The sequence below is a fragment of the Lynx rufus genome, unplaced genomic scaffold, assembly GCF_022079265.1.
Source record: "Lynx rufus isolate CCGP_SWC_20201006 ecotype Redwood Valley unplaced genomic scaffold, mLynRuf1.p SCAF_14, whole genome shotgun sequence".
NCBI classification, from domain to species: Eukaryota; Metazoa; Chordata; class Mammalia; order Carnivora; family Felidae; genus Lynx; species Lynx rufus.
The window spans coordinates 10,287,450-10,305,445 of NW_025814828.1; the positions used below are offsets into that span (position 1 = coordinate 10,287,450).

Here is a 17,996-nt window from a genome sequence, read left to right on the forward strand (position 1 = left end):
ATATAATTAAGACTGATAAAAATAAGGAAAGTAACTATGTAGAAAAATGGGAGATATGTAAGACAGATATAAGGAATGGGAATACATTTTTGTTGAAAGTAAAAGAAAGTAATTTTGTCCTAGATGAGTCTGGTTGTTGGGAGAAAAAGGGCTTTGGTCAAAATCTGAAAGCAAAGGCAAGTTGTAGAAGGTTTGTGAAGGGAAATCTTTGGAAAGAAATTTTACATGTGGTCAGTACAGACTAAGGTTAAAACGAATGGATTTTAAAAGTACACTGGTATGAGATTAAAATTCTGCTTTACTTTGTTAAAAAGGCAAAGGTTTCTTGAAGTGTTGGTATGTTTTTGGAAAAAAAAAAAGTTTTTTTCCCCCCTTTTGTCTACCCAAAAAGATGGAAAAAAATTATTTTAACCAAAAGGGCAGGACAGCACACCCTTTTGAGTTAACTGAGGCCTTGGTTGAAATTGCCCCTCCTTTAATCCAAAGGCTGGGGAGACGGTGATGATGTCCTCACTGCCAGCCTCCAAATGTTCCACATTTGTGTTCTTTCTGTTTAGCATGGGAATGGATGCCTGTGCTGTGTGAGGGATAGGTGACTACCATATATAAAAGGCTTTTCCTGGGTTACATAGGAGCCATTTTGCCACTCTTAGCCCAGTGTATGCCAATTTGTGGCCACCTAGATACTCTAAAACGGATATCCACATGGCTGGAACATATTTATGTGGGCACTGTTGAAAAAGGCAAGGGAATAGACCTCGACTTTGGTCCTTTTGGCCCCCTTGATGGCCAATTTTATCCTTAAAAAAAAAATGGTTTTCACCAGCCTTCTAAAATATATTTGTAAAGAGGATTACTGTTGGGCCAAAACAAAATTAGCGCGTCCTTCTACAACCAGGGAAGTCTTCCCTGGTCACAATCGATACCCCCCGAAGTCCTGTAGGCAGAAGACAGAGGGATAGGAGAAATCAGGGAAGACCGGATCAGCTCTTGGAGGTAGGGTCAAGCCTGGCTAGGAGCAACTGCTCCCAGCATCTCTCTAGACTGACAAAATTCAGGGCCAGGAGATGAGGCTTCTCCTGGCCAACTCTTGGGGTCAGGAGATGAGGTTTCTCCTGGCCAGCTCTGGAAAATGAAGATAAGGGACAGTCTCCTCCTCCTTTTTCCTATAGATGGGCAATTGCCCAGCCAAGGCCAATACTCCTTTGGGACGCATTCTGAAAAATTGGGATGATTTTGATCCATAAACTCTGGGGGAAAAAAAAAACAAAACAAGACAACTCATTAATTATCATGGGGTTGGGGGTCCTATTAGGGAACTTCCAGTGTCCTACTGGGGCCCAGATTCCATCCCAAGATCCTAATTGGAACTATGACCATCCCATTAAGAAATGGTATTGCCACCACTTCCCAGCATGTGCTTTAGAGAAATTAAGGAGGTCTAAGGTTAAGCCCTTTATGCTAAATTAGCCACTATTTTTTTTTATAAACACGGAATGAGAGCCCAAATGTCTTCCTGGCAAGGTTGAGGGAGACTCTCATTAAATATATGGCTATCTCCCCTGACACCCGTGAGACAGACGATTTTAAAGGACAAATTTGTCACTCAGTTGGCCCCGATACTCAGAGGACACTGCAAAAATTGGCTGTTGTCCTGGAAGGAACCCTAAAAGAGCTGTTACGAGCTACCATTTGGGTATATTACAACTGAGATCAAGAGGGAAAAACAGGAAATGAGGCTTAAAAAAATCTGAGGCCTTAGTCGTGGCCTTAAGCACTATGTCAGATCAGACTTCCCAAGCTCCTGGCCGCAAATGCCACTTATGTGGCCAGTCAGGACACCGGAAACTAGACTGCCCTCCGAAGGGACGACAGAACTCAGAGCCCTGCAAGCCATGCCCCTTGTGTAGAGACTATCACTGGAGGTGTGAATGCCCTCACGGACCTCTATATGCGAGGCTCAGATAGCCAGTGTTCCTGGAAGGGACTGATGGGCCCTGGGGGTCTTCGGGGTGGCTCCCAGAACCAAGTGTCTATTGGAAGCCCGGAGCCTCTGGTAACTCTGGAAAATTCAGGTCACTAAAAAGCCAGTTCATTTCCTTCTTGGTGCCGGGAGCCACCTTTTCTGTCCTCCTCCTTTCCAACCCCCCACCCCCCTCTAGAGGGACCCGCTCACTGTCGTTTCGTCTGCCCCTCCCGCAGGAAAGGTAGCCGAAGCGGGTCCCTGGATTGACCACAGCAGAGTGGAGCCGGCATCTCGAAACTGGGAGTGCGTTCCTGATCCGTCCACGCCGTGCGAGCTGGCCCCACGGAAGCAGCAGTCGGCCACTCCAGAGGCTCCGGGAGACGGCAGCCCTGCCCTGGTCACTCTGGAAGCCGGCTGATCCACGCACGGCAGAAGCTCGAGAAATCGGCGGTCCGGTAGAACGAATCGACTGTCCTTATTTTCTGTATGTTTCCTTACTGTGATGCACTATCACCCCTTGTTCCTCACTGGGATGGTGATTCTTGCTCTACTCTTTGCCATAGGACGGGCTGAGTACCCCCTGGCCGGCTGGAAATGTGGTGAGAACTTTCTGTGAACGCTCCCCTTCCTTTTGTGGACAGGATACTTCGTTGGTACCAACACGGGGAAACAATGGCTGTAGGAGACCAGAAAATGCGATTCCCACAGCCCTCAGAGTAAAACAAAATGCCCCAAGTCCTACTATCAGGGCTTGGCTTCTCAAAAGTTCAATTCCTGGAAAAAAACCTGTCTTGCCTAATGGGGAAAAAGTTCATTGTGGTCTCTGTTAAAAAGGTAACGCGCCTAGACCAAAGATTTTACAACTCAACTGCCCGGAAAACCCAATGGTGGGGGACCCCAGATCACCCTGAGCCAGATCCCCACCCCTTGTTTAACTTCTCTCCTCTCCAAGAGGCCTAGACAATGTCAACGCAGCCGTCAGATGGCGGGTCCCAGGTGGACTAGACTGGATATGTGGAAGGACATGTAGTACTCACTCCCCTCAGTCTGGTCAGGGTCATATGTGCTAGAAACTAATCGTCCATCTTTCTTCCTGCTCCTACTTGCCAGAGGGAAACATTTGGGAGCCCAAGTGTATGGGGACAGGGAGACTCAAATCAAGCAGCGTGCCTTACACATTGGCGATTAAAAAGATAATAAATGGCCTCCCGAGCGTATAATCCAATAGTATGGCCCTGCCGCCTGGGCAGAGGACGGGGCCTGGGGCTGCCGCACCCCCATTTACATGCTAAACCGCAGAATCAGACTGCGAGCGGTCGTAGAAATTATCGTCAACGAAACTGCCAGGGCTCTTAGCTTCCTAGCCAAGCAGCAAACCCAAACGTGCAATGCCATCTATCAGAATCGCGTGGCCTTAGATTGATTACCTGCTTGCTTCTGAGGGAGGAGTCTGTGGAAAGTTTAACCGGAGCGACTGCTGCCTACAGATGGATGATGAGGGAAAAGTCCTAGAGGACATCACAGATCGAAGGAGAAAGGTTGTCGATGTCCCCGTCCAGACCTGGAACAGTTGAAACCCCGGGGAGTTATTTGGGGGATGGTTTTCAACTCTTGAGGGGGGGGGGGGATTCAAAACCCTCACAGGTGTTAATCTCTTGATTTTGGGTGCTATCTTAATCCTACCTTGCCTAACTCTCCTGGTTATACGGTCTGTCTCTAGCCTCATTGAGGCAATGGTCAAAAGGAAAGTGGTCACGCATGTGATCATGATGTGGAGATATAAACCTCTAAACCAAGATGATGCTCTTGGACCTAAAATAGGGGGTCCCTCCCTAAGGAACGTGGCGAAGGCCCCCTCGGAACAAGGAAGGCAAAGTGGCCCAATCAACTCCTATACACGTATGCATAGCTCTGACGACTCTGTAATGTGGACTGTGTCCAATCAGACTATATGTGTCACCATGTATGGGAGACAAAGAAGTAGAAATGGCACAAAAAGCTACACCCTGCTGGGCTCGGGGCTCAGTTTTTCGGGTACAAACCCACTGAGCCCATACCAGCAGGACGAATAAAGTTGCTTCCTGGGCAAAGAAAGCCTTGGCGTCCCATCTCTCTCTCTCCCTCCCTCCCTCCCTCCCTCCCTCCCTCTCCCTCTCTCTCTCTCTCTCTCTCTCTCTCTCTCCCCCCCCCCCCCCCGCAAGAATCCTGCTATATACTGGGTTAATGTAAATGATGTAATTTCATTGAATACCTGGATAATTTTTTAAGCAGGATAGAATACTAAAACATTAGTTACTGAACACAGATTTATCCACTTAGGGCTTCTTCTTACAAAGACCCCCAAAATATTGGGGTCTGTTAGTAAAATGTGCTGAGAAAATTTTCTATGAGAAAAGCAGGTTTCTCGAAATAATGAAATGTATTCATAAATTTCAGTCCACAATTGCTTACGTTTTAGTTTTTGCTGGGAATTAAGGATTCTAAGGGTTAAGAATTCGAAATGGATGTAAAGTGTAACTGTTGGAGACAATAAGGAAGAAGGAAGAAAACCACTGTAGTTGAACGGTGTGCAGATGATGGGGCTTTGGAGTGGTGGGGATTCACAGCCAATGGCCAAGAAAGAATTCTTGCAACGTCTTTGGTGCAAAAAAGGTGATTTTATTTTATTCAATTTTTTTTTCAACACTTAATTATTTTTGAGAGAGAGAGCGCGAGCGAGCGAGCATGAGCAGGGGAGGGCTGGAAAGAGAGCGAGAGGGAGAAACAGAATCCAAAGCAGGTTCCCAGGCCCTGAGCTGTCAGCACAGAGCCCGATGTGGGCTTGAACCCATGAATCGGCAGATCCTGACCTGAGCTGAAGTTGGATGCTTAACTGACTGAGCCACCCAGGTGCCCCAGAAAAGGTGACTTTATTGAAGCCTGAGGACAGGATCACTGGGCAGAAAAAGCTGCCCTGGGGTTGTGAGGACTGACTGATTATATACTGTGGAGTTGGGGGAGGTAAAGAGAAAATGGAGACCTCCAGAGGGACTTTGATATGCTAAAGAGGACTCTTAAGATGCCAGGGACCTTGCCATTGTCAAGTTAAGGTTGTTTTCCCTCTAGTAAGGCATTAACACTAGGAAAGTAGGGGATTTCTGGAGAAATGTTCTACTCTGTACCAATGGGCTGCAGGTTATAACGAAACTTAATTTTACCTGCCATTCCCTTCTTGCCTTAGTTCCCCACCTCACTATGGAGGGGAGGGTGATGTTGGGGCTCCGGGAAACGGAGTCTATAGGGTTCTGGAGATCAGGCTATTGGTAGGATTGCCTTTTTCTTGTAATTTACTAAGACATTTGTAAACTGATGGAGACGTTGTCCTGTATGACTGTGATCTCTTTCAGTTAACCATTGGTCTTCTGTCCTGTACTCTGTTCTAGGGCAGCCAGGAGTGTCTGAGGAGTGTCCCACACATCCCACGGGGAGGGGAGGGGACTAGGGGGGGCTAGCTTGTGCTGGGCCCTCAGCCTGCCTTATGCTCCCTCATCACAAACCTTTCGGTATTCTTGTCAAACTTCTCTAAAATTTGAAACGAAGTTTTTTTGACCTCAAACTAATAAGAATTTCTAGAGGGTCCCTGGAACATCTCAAAACGTTCTCTCTTTATAAAAAGAGAGATGTTCTACTAATTAGGTGTATTTGTTATGTTAAATTACATGGGAAGCATTGTCAAATCAGGAATATTAAGCCTTCTTTATTTTGCGTTTGTATAGGTGTGAATATACGCGTTCCAAAAATTACACGAAGTTTAAAAAATTCTGTATCCTGGTACAATGTTAGTAGTCATAATTTTAAAATGTATGTCACAAAGTGAACCAAATTTACTTACCAATTGCATCACTTTTTTTTTTGTAGGTGTAGGTGTGAACTTTTTTTTTTTTTTTAATTTTTTTTTCAACGTTTTTTATTTATTTTTGGGACAGAGAGAGACAGAGCATGAACGGGGGAGGGGCAGAGAGAGAGGGAGACACAGAATCAGAAACAGGCTCCAGGCTCTGAGCCATCAGCCCAGAGCCCGACGCGGGGCTCGAACCCACGGACTGCGAGATCGTGACCTGGCTGAAGTCGGATACCCAACCGACTGCGCCACCCAGGCGCCCCTGAACTTTTTTTTTAAGAAAAATTTTTTTAACATTGATGTTTGAGAGAGAAAGTGGGGGAAGGGGAAGGAAGGACACAGTGCAAGAGTGACAGAGTATCCAAAGTGGTCTCTGGGCTGAGAGCAGTGAGCCCCATGCAGCACCCCAACTCACGAACCGTGAGGTCATGACCTGAGCCAAAGTCGGATGCTTAACTAACTGAGCCACCCAGGTGCCCCTCTTTTTTTTTTTTTAATGTTTATTTCGAGAGAGCGTGCGCGTGTGCGCACCCACATAAGTGGGGGCAGAGGGAGAGGGAAAGTCCCAAGCAGGCTCCGCAGGGTTAGTTCAGAGCACAATATGGGGCCCAAACCCACAAACAGTGAGATCATGACCTAAGCTGAAATCGAGAGTTGACACTTAAGGGACTGAGCGCCCCCAAGCGCCCCTGTGTGTGTGAACTCTTATCAGATCTTTAACTGTGGCTGTTTTCAAGTCCGTTGTCACTGACGGTTACTGTTTTGTTCTGATGCTTTTACAACGAATGTTTCTACAGGAGTGCTTCATCTTCAAGGAGGTTCATGAGAAAGGAATTTGCCAGGTGCTCTAGAATACAGGGATTTGATTCCTTTAAGATCATGACACTGAGCTGGGTAAGAATTTCTAAAACTAATGAAAACTGATGGCTTTAATGCTTTGTCTTCCTGATGTAAAGGCCCCTCACCTTTCTTCCCCCCCCCCCCCGTCTCCTTTTAAGCTCTCTATAACTTAAAACAATTTGGTAACAATGACTGAAGCATTTAGATATTTTTTTCTCTACATGAACCCTCCAGAATTCTGAAACTCTTATTAAATATTCTCATTTTTCCTGACAGTATATTTTTGGAAGTTCAGTGAGAATCTGTTTTTTGTGTGAGGATATCCAATGCACCTAGCCTCTGCTGCTTTTGATCCACAGCTAATAAAAAGGGATATACTTCAGTTTTGCAAAAGCGCAAGCAAACCCATTGTGAATAATCCCACTCTGGTAGGACAGTCTTCCACGGGGTACTCCTGGCACGATGTGCACGTCGTCATAACGTGCAGCCCAGAGATTTCGTGTATTGGGAAAGACCTCTCCAGAGAGACTCTGCAACCCCAAGGAAAGGCCCTATCAGGGACTATGGACGGATGTTCGTGCTGCCTAACTTCGAGGAACATACGCTTGGATCCACGTATCGCATGGAAGAAGGTGCCAAACCCTGAGTGGACGCACACCATCCGGTGACCTGAAAGCAAAGATTCCCAGAAGCTGAAACACGTGAAGCTGAATGAGACTGCTCTCCCAAGGCGACCATGATGTGGTTCAAAATGGGGTTTGGGAACCAATAGCCAAGAAGGAATTCTTGAGACATTTTCGGTACAAAGGGGTGGTTTTATTAAAGCCAGGGGCAGGGCCCGTGGGTGGAAAGAGCTGCCCTGGGGTTGAGAGGAGTGAGTGATCATATACTTTGGTGCAGGGGGAGGTAAGGACAAGGGAAGTTTCCAAAAGGATTTGTTTTTAAGTTTGTTTATGTTGCGGGTGGCAGTGTGTATGGGGGGAGGGGGGTGAGGGGTGGGGAGAGAGAAAGACAGCATGTGCCGGAGGGGCAGAGAGACAGATTCTCAAGCCAGCTCTGCGCTGTTAGCCTGGAGCCCTACCAGGCCTCGAACTCCCAAACCATGAGATCGTGACCAGAGCTGAAATCAAGAGTTGGACTGCCTCACGGACTGAGCCCCCCAGGCACTCCCCAAAAGGATTTTCGTATGCTAAAGAAGCCTTACAGGATGCTGGAGGCATGGCTACTGTCAAGCTTCGGGTCGTTTGGCCTCTAGCAAGGCAATGACCTAAAGACCGTACAGGGTTCCTGGAGGAGAGTGTCCCACTCTGCCTGCCCCAAGGATCCGTCAGCGGGCTGCACGTTATCAGGGAATTTAATTTTCTCCTTTGCCTTCGTTCCCCACTTCAACTAGACCAGGCCAGTACGCCTTTTTCTTGCTGTCACTTCTTATTCCTCCCTGTCCGACTGTTGAATGTGCCCCGAAACTCCGATAGGTTCATGATGTTGGCGATCCCTTGGTGTTACCTGTCACAGAGTGTCTTCAGTCCCAGATGCCACTGTTGACGGTACCTGCAGGTCTATGGGGGTTACCTGTCGGATGAGGCTGTTTACAGCTAGGTGCTCTCATACCTTGTGTCAAACTTTCTCCAACCACGGCCACACCGGTTCAGCCGAACACTTCCACGTTTGCCGATCGTGTGACATTTGCGCCCCCCCCCCCGCCCTTCCCCCACTTTGTTTTCCTTGCCTAAATTCAATCTGTTCCCCTGCGAGGGAGGTGCACATGGGCTCCTCCTTCCTTGCAAGGCTTTCAGAAGAGCCCCTTTCAGGACGAGATGGCACCTCCCAGAATGTCAGGCCGGTTCCTCTGATTCCCGGCTCGGAAAGCTCACTCGGGGAATCCCAGCGAAAGGATGTGTCAGTAGGCAGACCCTAGACGAGGACCTCCGTAATCCGCATCACTCTCCCTCCCGTCTGCAGTGGACGGCGTTGCCACGGGCCTAGCAATGCTCACACAGCTGGAGGGCCGCGCTGATTGGGAGCTTTCACGGTCCCTGTCACCATCCACGATAAATCACAGGCCTCCCGTTGTCCCTCCCCATCCACCCTCCGTGGCCACCTGAGCCGGCGCATGTGACTGCAGGTAGACCTCCGCGGGGAGAGCTGGTCCACGCTGCGGCCACAGCAGCGAGCCGCCCAACAGTGACCACTTGACTCGTGGGCTGAAGGAGGTGGGGGCAGGTGCACAGGCCTCGGTTACCTGCTTGTGGCAAATACTGCCTGCCGCACAGGGGTTGATGCCTCTGGAGGGGTAGAAATCGGATCGCGCAAAGCCAGCGTGGTCCTTCGTTCAGCTGGCTACCTCCAGGCCTAGGGTCAGGGTTGAGAACCATAATCCAGTTTGGAATTGCCCTCCTGCATTCAATTCTGCTCCATATCATTCAAGTTTCGTGCCCGTGGCCTGTCAAACCTTTGTAGAAATGATGCACCCGGTAAGGTAATGTGGGCTCAGTGCTCCGAGCTAATCTCCAGATAGAGACTTGGGATGGGCAATGCCTGAGCGTTCTCACTCCTAACCTTGTCACTCAAACGTGACCTTAAGTGGTTTCTAACTGCTCTGCACTTTCCCTCTGATTTGGGACAGGATAACCAGGTAAGGTCCCAAGGGACAAAAATTACTAAATACAGAGAACTCAACTCTTGATCACTTAACGCTTTTGGAGAAAGATCTTGATTTTTTTTTTTTTTTTTTTTTTTTTTTTTTTTTTTTTTTTAGTGTTTGTATTTATTTACGAGAGAGAGTGTGCGCGAGCAGGGTAGGGGCAGAGAGACCAGAATCCAAAGCAGGCTCCAGGCTCTGAGCTGACAGCACAGAGGCCGACCAGGGACTTGAACTCAGGAGCCACTGAGATCATGACCTGAGCTGAAATTGGAGGCTTAACCGACAGAGCCACCCAGGCACCCCAAAGGGAAACTTGATTTAGAATGGAGTCAGGGGGCGCCTGGGTGGCGCAGTCGGTTAAGTGTCCGACTTCAGCCAGGTCACGATCTCGCGGTCTGGGAATTCGAGCCCCGTGTCAGGCTCTGGGCTGATGGCTCAGAGCCTGGAGCCTGTTTCCGATTCTGTGTCTCCCTCTCTCTCTGCCCCTCCCCCGTTCATGCTCTGTCTCTCTCTGTCCCAAAAATAAATAAACGTTGAAAAAAAAAATTAAAAAAAAAATTTTATATTAGAATGGAGTCAGGAAGGCCTAGAGGGACGCTCTCACACATGAACGTTCTATCACAGCTTCCTTCGTATTCCCGGGTGGGCCCAAGTTCCCTTTACTGCCTCGGCGGGAGGAGGGTTTTCTCCTTGCCCACCAGTCGCCTGGCAGGTGCGAAACCGGGCACCGTCCTGAACTCTGGCTTTCCCCCGAGGGACTGTGGCTCAAAGTGGCCCCTCCTCGCTACCTCCTTTTCCCTCTGTAATGTTCCTCTCCTTTGTTTTTCAGACTCTGCCTATGGTTCGCAGTAGTTTGGGTGTGCCAAATCGCAATTCTTCTGCTATTCCTGAACAAACTAATTTTGCTGGTAAAATAACGTGCTGTTTTATTTTTAAGATGAACAGATGGAATGTTCTGTAAATGTCTGTGAAGTCCATCTGGTCCAGCGTGTTGTAGAAGTCCAGTGTCTCCTGACTGCTTTTCTGTCTGGATGATCTCTCCGTTGTTGAAAGCAGGGCACTGAGGTCCCCGGCTGTGACTGTATCGCTGCCTAGTTCTCCCTGGAGCTCTGTTAATATTTGCTTGATACGTTTATGTGCTCTGACGTTGAATGTATCAATGTTTACAAACGCTCTATTTTGGGATCAATTTACTTTTTAACGATTACATGACGAATTTGTCTCCTGTGACAGTTTTTGGCTTACAGTGTACTTTGATACGTGTACAGCTACCCCTGCTTTGGGCTATTTGCATAGAATACCTTTTTCCATTCCTGCACTGTTGCAGGAATGTGTCCTTAAAGCTAAAGTGTTAAGTAGGCCGCATATCTATGGCTTTTGCTTTTTTGTCTGTTCGACCACTCTGTCTTGATTGGAGAATTGAGTCCATTTACATTTAATTATTGATAGGTATGAAATTCCCATCACCGTTTTGTGGTTTTCTGTTTATATTTTTATTTTTTTTTTTAATTTTTTTTTTCAACGTTTATTTATTTTTGGGACAGAGAGAGACAGAGCATGAGCGGGGGAGGGGCAGAGAGAGAGGGAGACACAGAATCGGAAACAGGCTCCAGGCTCTGAGCCATCAGCCCAGAGCCTGACGCGGGGCTCGAACTCACGGACCGCGAGATCGTGACCTGGCTGAAGTCGGACACTTAACCGACTGCGCCACCCAGGCGCCCCTGTTTATATTTTTAAAACACGTTTATTTCTGAGAGAGAAGGAGACACAGAGCATGAGCAGGGGAGGGGCAGAGAGAGAGGGAGACACAGAATCGGAAGCAGGCTCCAGGCTCTGAGCTGTCAGCACAGTGCCCGGCATGGGGCGCAACCTCACAAATGGTGAGATCATGACCTGAGCCAAAGTCGGATGTCCAACCGCCTGAGCCACGCAGGCGCCCCTGATGATTTTGAGTAGTGGTATGCTTAGGATTCATCTTCTGTGTATCTACTACAGGTTTTTGCTTTGTGGTTACCAAGGAGCTTACATAAAACATATGTTTAACAGTCTTTTTAAGCTCCTAACAACTTAACTTTGAACGTAGACCAATGCTCTGCATTTATACTCTCCCCCCGCCATTTTTTTTAAAGTAGCCTCCACGTCCAATATGGGACTCAAATTCACAATCGTGAGGTCAAGAGATGTTCTACTGACTGAGCAAGCCGGGTGCCCTGTCCCCCATTTTGGGTTCTTAATACTCATTAGCAAATTATCATATAGTTATTCTTAATACTTTTGTCTCTTAATATTCATCCTAGAGTTGTGATTTACCCAACCTCATACATTATTCTGAATTTAACTGTATGTTTACCTTTACCGATGAGTTTTATAGTTTGATAGGTTTTCCTGTTGCTAATTAGCCTGTTTTCATTTCAGCCTGAGGAACTCCCTTTATCATGGAAGGCTGGTCTAGTGGTGCTGAACTCCTTGAACCCTTGCTTGTCTGGTACTCTCTTGGTGTCTCCTTCAGTTCGGAAGGACAACATTGCAGGTATAGTGTTCTTGGTAGTTATTTTTTTCTTCACCAATTTGAATGTATCATGCCTCTCCCTTCTGGCCTGCGACATTTCTGCTGAAAACCCCACTGATAGTCTTATGGGGTTTCCCTGTATGTTACAAGGTTTTCTTTTTCTGCTTTAAGACTCTGTCCTTAAATTTTGACACTTCAATTGTAATGTGACTCGGAGTGCATTTCTTTAGATTAATATTTTTTGGAACCCTTCAGGCTTCCTGGCTCTCTGACAGGAGGAATTATACTGGCCTCTCTTCCAAGTTGGTTGATCCTTTCTTCTGTTTGATCTAGTCTGCTGTTGAACCCCTGTACTGAATTTTTCAGTTATCGTGTTCAGTGTGATTTGATACTTTTTAATATGTTCTCTTTGTTGAAATTTTCAGTTTGTGTGTTGTTTGGACCTCTCCAAGCATCGATGGAACTTAATTTGAACCCTCAGGTAAGTCACTTTAAGGTCATTTTTAACACTTATTTTCTTTTTTTTTTTTTTTTTTTAAAATTTTTTTTTTTTTTTTTTTTTTTAACGTTTTATTTATTTTTGAGACAGAGAGAGACAGAGCATGAACGGGGGAGGGGCAGAGAGAGAGGGAGACACAGAATCGGAAACAGGCTCCAGGCTCTGAGCCGTCAGCCCAGAGCCCGACGCGGGGCTCGAACTCACGGACCGTGAGATCGTGACCTGGCTGAAGTCGGACGCTTAACCGACTGCGCCACCCAGGCGCCCCTAACACTTATTTTCTGAGAGAGTGTGAGCAGGGGAAGGGCAGAAAGAGGGACAGAATCCGAAGCAGGCTCCAGGCTCTGAGCTGTCCGCACAGAGCCCGACACAGGGCTCGAACCCACCAACCGTGAGGTCATGACCTGAGCTGATGTTGGACGCTTAACCGACCGAGCCACCCAGACGCCCCAAAAGAGGAAATGCATCTTTTCAGATGGCTTTGGATGCATGCCGTGCGATGTGGGAGCTCCCCTGTAGGCTTCCCTGCTCCCCCCTGGACAAGGACCTCTGAATGCATCTCTGTTCACATCTTCCCCAGGTAGGTGAAGTTCACCTATCAAAACAGTGAGGAAGGCTAGGACACGGTTGGGGAAAAGGACTTTGCCAAACCTGACTTCACTCATGAACTGTGAGAGCAGGAGCTGAGGCAAAATCGAGTGGGACGCTAAAGGTACCCCAGTTATCATTCTTTAATGGACTCGTGGCTTTATTTTCATCTCTTAAAAAGTCAAGTTCACAAGGTAAAACTAGAGAAATGAAAAATCGCTCCTCTGCCTTCTAGAGGTTCCAATACTTCGTGGTAGGATTACTGTCATGAACTAAAAGATTGCATGCGATCTTATCTAGACAGGATTTATACACAGCTAATTGTTCAGGGGACTCCTATAACAATTGCACAAAATGCCACAGAAACAGGAGGTATTAGGGCGTGTGGCAAAGAGCATCCTCATTGGGCTCCTGATTGTTCTCCTGCCGAGCCTGGGGAAGGGTGATGATTCGGAGGTGGCACCTCATTTAGAAAGGCAAGGTCTCAGTAAGGCACAAGAGCTGATGCTTAGAAAGGTCAGGTGAAGGGGCACCTGGGTGGCGCAGTCGGTTAAGCGTCCGACTTCAGCCAGGTCACGATCTCGCGGTCCGTGAGTTCGAGCCCCGCGTCAGGCTCTGGGCTGATGGCTCAGAGCCTGGAGCCTGCTTCCGATTCTGTGTCTCCCTCTCTCTCTGCCCCTCCCCCGTTCATGCTCTGTCTCTCTGTCCCTAAAATAAATAAACGTTGAAAAAAAAATTGTTTAAAAAAAAAAGAAAGGTCAGGTGAAGAAAATCCCAATGCAGACTCGTGCCAACAGGTAAGTAGTCGAAGCAGAGAGTCAAATGAAAATCCCAAGTAACACACTAAGCTCTGCTGCTGTCGAGAGTACCTGTCGGATCGAGATCTTTTACCATTCCCGCATACATCTTCTTTCAGTAGACTGTGACACTTTGGGTTTGTACAGGAGCCACGGGTGCCCAGACCCTTAGGAAGGATGGTCCTTGTTCTTACTTTCCCCAAACCTGAGCTTTGTGTTAACCCCATACCTATAATTGCTTTCGTTTGTTGAAGTATCTGTACTTCACAGAACTCTAGAGCTGTCGGTAGCATTTTCGTAGAAATGTGATGTCCGTACACATGTGAAATGTCGATGATGCGTACTGTTTAAAAATGACACCGTACTGCAGACACAGAAAGATAGTATTTTATGTATGGTAAAAAGGCAAGTGAGTGAAGCTATACTTTTATTGCATTACTCTTAGTACATCCACAACTATTTCCACCTAAATAGATATTTAAAATAAGCATACACAAGTATTGACTATTATCTACAAATATTTATTGTAACACTTGAATAGAACTACAGGAAGCCCTTGGCACTGATAGAAAATATTGATTCACTGTTAGGTTACAAAAATTTATACATAGCAAAATTTAATGCTCTTTACATAAAAAATATTAGACTACTTAAACAAAACTTTCAAAAATTCTTGGTAATAGCTACCAGAATTAGAAAAGTAAAATTAGGCTTTAGACACTGCCTCTTCTAGAACACTGGACTCTAACAGCACCTCCACTGCTGGAAAAAAAAAAATATTGAAGTCTGTCATGCAACAGGAAAACAAAACTAGCTATTCTGGAACAACTGTTCTACATAGAAGAGAGCTTCTCCCAATTAAAGAAAAAAAAAGTCAAGATCCAAATAGGCATTTTTAGGCATTAACAACAACAACAAAAAGAATCCAAATGAAATCTTATCCTTGATGTTCAATTTTAATAGCATCTTGACAAAGGTATGCTTCCTTTCATCTTAAGACATTTCTGCACACGTGTATGTTTTAAAATCCAGGAAACAGCCAAACCACAAGTTAATTCTTAACATGAATATACAGAGTTAATCCTATATTATGCAGCCCCTTTTAAAAGCACGGATGCACCCAACGGTTATATGTATCATTTCATAAAGAGCAACACAAAGTTTACCATCACTAATACCCAATACCTGTAATCACTTAATGTTCTGGAACAGAATGATTTAGAAGGCAAGTTTCTTTTGAAAATGGCTTAAACTCAAGGTGGATTTTTTTTTTTTTTTTTTTTTTGCTGAACATCAAACTTTTATTATTCCAGGAATGATTTAGATTTAAAAAAGGAACTAAATACCAACCCTAATTTAAACTACTGAAGTATTCAAGTCTAGAAAAGTAGGAGGTCTGTGGTCTATTTGTAATTCGGTTTTAGATAGTTGGTATGAAACTGTAAACTTGCTATTGAGACCACGTAAAAATGGTTTAGAACGGTGGTCATTTTAATAAGGTAACACTTCTTAATTCAGAAAAACATTTGTGGAACCAAGGGCGATGAGGGATTTGGGGGTCTCCTGTTGTAAAATTAAGTTCTTAGAAATTGAAAACAGATACTCATTAAGGCAGAGCTGACATTTATTCCCCAGGAACGACGACGCCACCTGGGCCGTTGGATTAGAGGAAAGCTATTATAGAATTGACTTTGGAAAGCTTGTCGATGGGCCACAATCCAGCTTCCTCAAGGGTAGGTGTAGCCGAATTAGAGTTATCAGCATTCTTGAAAAATAGATTTCCGACTGGATCGGGAGAGGAACGGGTCCTAGACTTAAAGGGTAGGGACGGCAGCTAATTGAAACAAAGAGTTCAATCATTAAGACTCACATGATCTCGGAACCCAAGTTTAATAAATGTCAGCTGTCGGAAATGGTACTCTATTCCCTACCCAGGTAAACCCCGCGGACAGAGGGCACACGTGAATTTACGGTCACACTGCTTCGTGCCGGCCCATCGGCGGTCCTGCTCCAGCAGTATGCCACATGCCCGTGGCGCCTCTCTCGCGGGAGGCTTGCTCTACGGCTAAGTGGGAACAGGCCACCTATCTCAGAAAGCTGAGCCATCGTTTTGTCCAAGTGTTGCCTTTTAAAATGGCTAACGTGAAGCCTCCGGTATCTGCGCTAAAGAAAAAGACTGGCCTCCTGGCAGGTGTTCCTAGAAATCCCTCCCAGCAGCTCGAGACAGACAGTGAAGTGTTTGTACCTCTACATTAGTTTGGTGGGGGATAAGGGGGGGCGGGGGGACACATCTGGACGGCAGAGCAGCTGTCTGTGGATTTGTCAGAACTGTCACTTCGGCGGCGGTAACGCTCTGGCAAACGTTTATGTGTAAGAATTGAGTTGTTCTTTGGACCGAGACTGGATATCCTGCAGCTCCTGCTCTTCCTTTGCTTTGATATCCTGGCAAGCCTGCATTTTGCTGGCGTCCTTTAAGTAAGCCCAGTTAGAAGACAGTATCATGAGGAAGTGGATCTGGAAGAGAAGGGTGCGCATGATGGCTAGTGAGCATGGCAGAAGGCAAAGCGAGCTGCGAGGCAGGTTAGACGCTCCCGACTGTAAAAAGGGAGAGGGTTATTCTGCATTAATACTCGTTGTGCGAGCAGAGCCGTCGGAGCCCGGCAGCGAGCTCCCCGAGGACGCTTACGAGTAAGAGGCGGAAGGAGAGTTAGTATACCAACGTGATGAACTGGAAAACATGGCCCAAGTTGCTGTTAAGAAAAAAGCAAACAGGAAGCAGGAGGGGGGTGTGTGTGTGTGGTGGTGGGACCGTGGGGGGGGGGGAGTCATTTTAAAAACTCGCGCAGACGTTCAGAAACACGGCGTGTGCGGAGTTGGAAATGTGTAGTAGAAGGTTCTAGCTTGTTGGTGGCTAAAAACCAGTTCCCCAGAGGCCTAAAAGTGAATGATGTGTATTTTGAGTAGATGCGAAACTACACACGTAACACGGAAAACTTACGCGAATGTCAAAACCAATAGAATTAGGAACTAGACGCAAACAAGCATGTGGTCCGTGTTAACACGTTTTGAGCCGGGGAGCTACCTTTTCCGTTGGGTCACGGCCCTTCCTGCCTGTCACAGAATGGAAGAATCCTCATCCTTGACACTTCATGTAGCAAACACTTCTTTCCCACCTAGTTTCCTGGTCTTCCCTGCAAAATCTACACCTCGAGTTCCTCCTCTCTCCTGTTCAACGTAGCGGAGGCTTTCCGACGGCAGGCACGATTGCTCTTGCCGTTAAAATCTTACGTGCGGGTTGAGAGCGGGCTACGAGGAGTCGGTCACTGCTCGCCAAAACACAGGGGCAAGGTTACCCATCCTGTGCCTCTGCAAGGGAGGGCTGTGGTGTGCGGAAAGAAGAACCCTCCCCCCCCCCCCGGTAGAAACCTCTAGCTGACTTACTTGAGGGGCACGTATGGGGCAGTGAACCGGGGAATCAGCAAAAAATTTTGTAATCAACTTTACAATAGGTCTTTTTTTTTTTTTTCCAGAGTCTAACACAACAAAACGCAGATCAGAACGGATCTGTCTTCCATCTCCTGTGGAGCACTCCTGTTGGTTATCAAGCAAGCAAAAATAACGGAAAATGCAGGTATTACAGAGTGTTAATACTTCACTTAGAGATACCCCTCAAAGGTCAAGAAAATTCTTTTTTTTTTTTACCGGATGCTCACCCAATGCCAGTAAATCACTGAATCCTTTTCACACCGTGGAAATAAGCCAGATCTCATGGTTTTGTAATTCACTTAGGGTGAGGCATGTTATTAATCTACAAGGCAAAGTGAGTCGACTAAAGCTATGTACAAATGACTGTAGCAAAACGGTAGCATCTGACTCTGCTTTCATCTGGGGGGGGTGGGGTGGGGTCAGTGATCTTTCAGGCTACCGCGCAGAGCTGTCTAAAGCTCCTTGTTGGACTTAGGCAATTTAGAATTTAGTGCAGCAGTCTTCCCGACTCTTAAACTTCAAAACAGCATAGTTATATGTAGTAGCCATCATGTAGATCAGCTGGTGGGAGAGAACAAACAGGACAGTGAGATACAGGTGGTCAGGGCCGGTGCCCGCTCCGGCCCCGGGGCTTTCTTTGTCCCCCATTTGTCACCACACAGCTTTTCCTGCGTGCCACCCCCCCCCCCCACTTCTCGTAAGCACCCCTGGTCCTCACCTCCGCCCTCAGTACCTTTATTAGGAAGACTTGGCTGGGCCCGCAGCCTGCCGCTGGAAGCTAAAGGCC

General features: G+C 46.8%; 1 protein-coding gene across 3 annotated transcripts in view; it reads right to left on the reverse strand.

Annotated features, from left to right (window-relative positions):
• Positions 1-14,986: 14,986 nt before the first annotated feature.
• GPM6B (glycoprotein M6B) overlaps positions 14,987-17,996 on the reverse strand; it is a 39,210-nt gene continuing 36,200 nt past the window's right edge. For 2 of the 3 annotated variants that reach the window (XM_047075913.1, XM_047075912.1), the window contains one exon: positions 17,175-17,770. In XM_047075913.1, the coding sequence (XP_046931869.1) occupies positions 17,690-17,770 (81 nt within the window). In that variant the 3' untranslated portion in view covers positions 17,175-17,689. Of the gene's footprint in view, positions 16,238-17,174; positions 17,771-17,996 lie in introns of those variants that run through there. The other variant, XM_047075911.1, reaches the window with a different exon arrangement.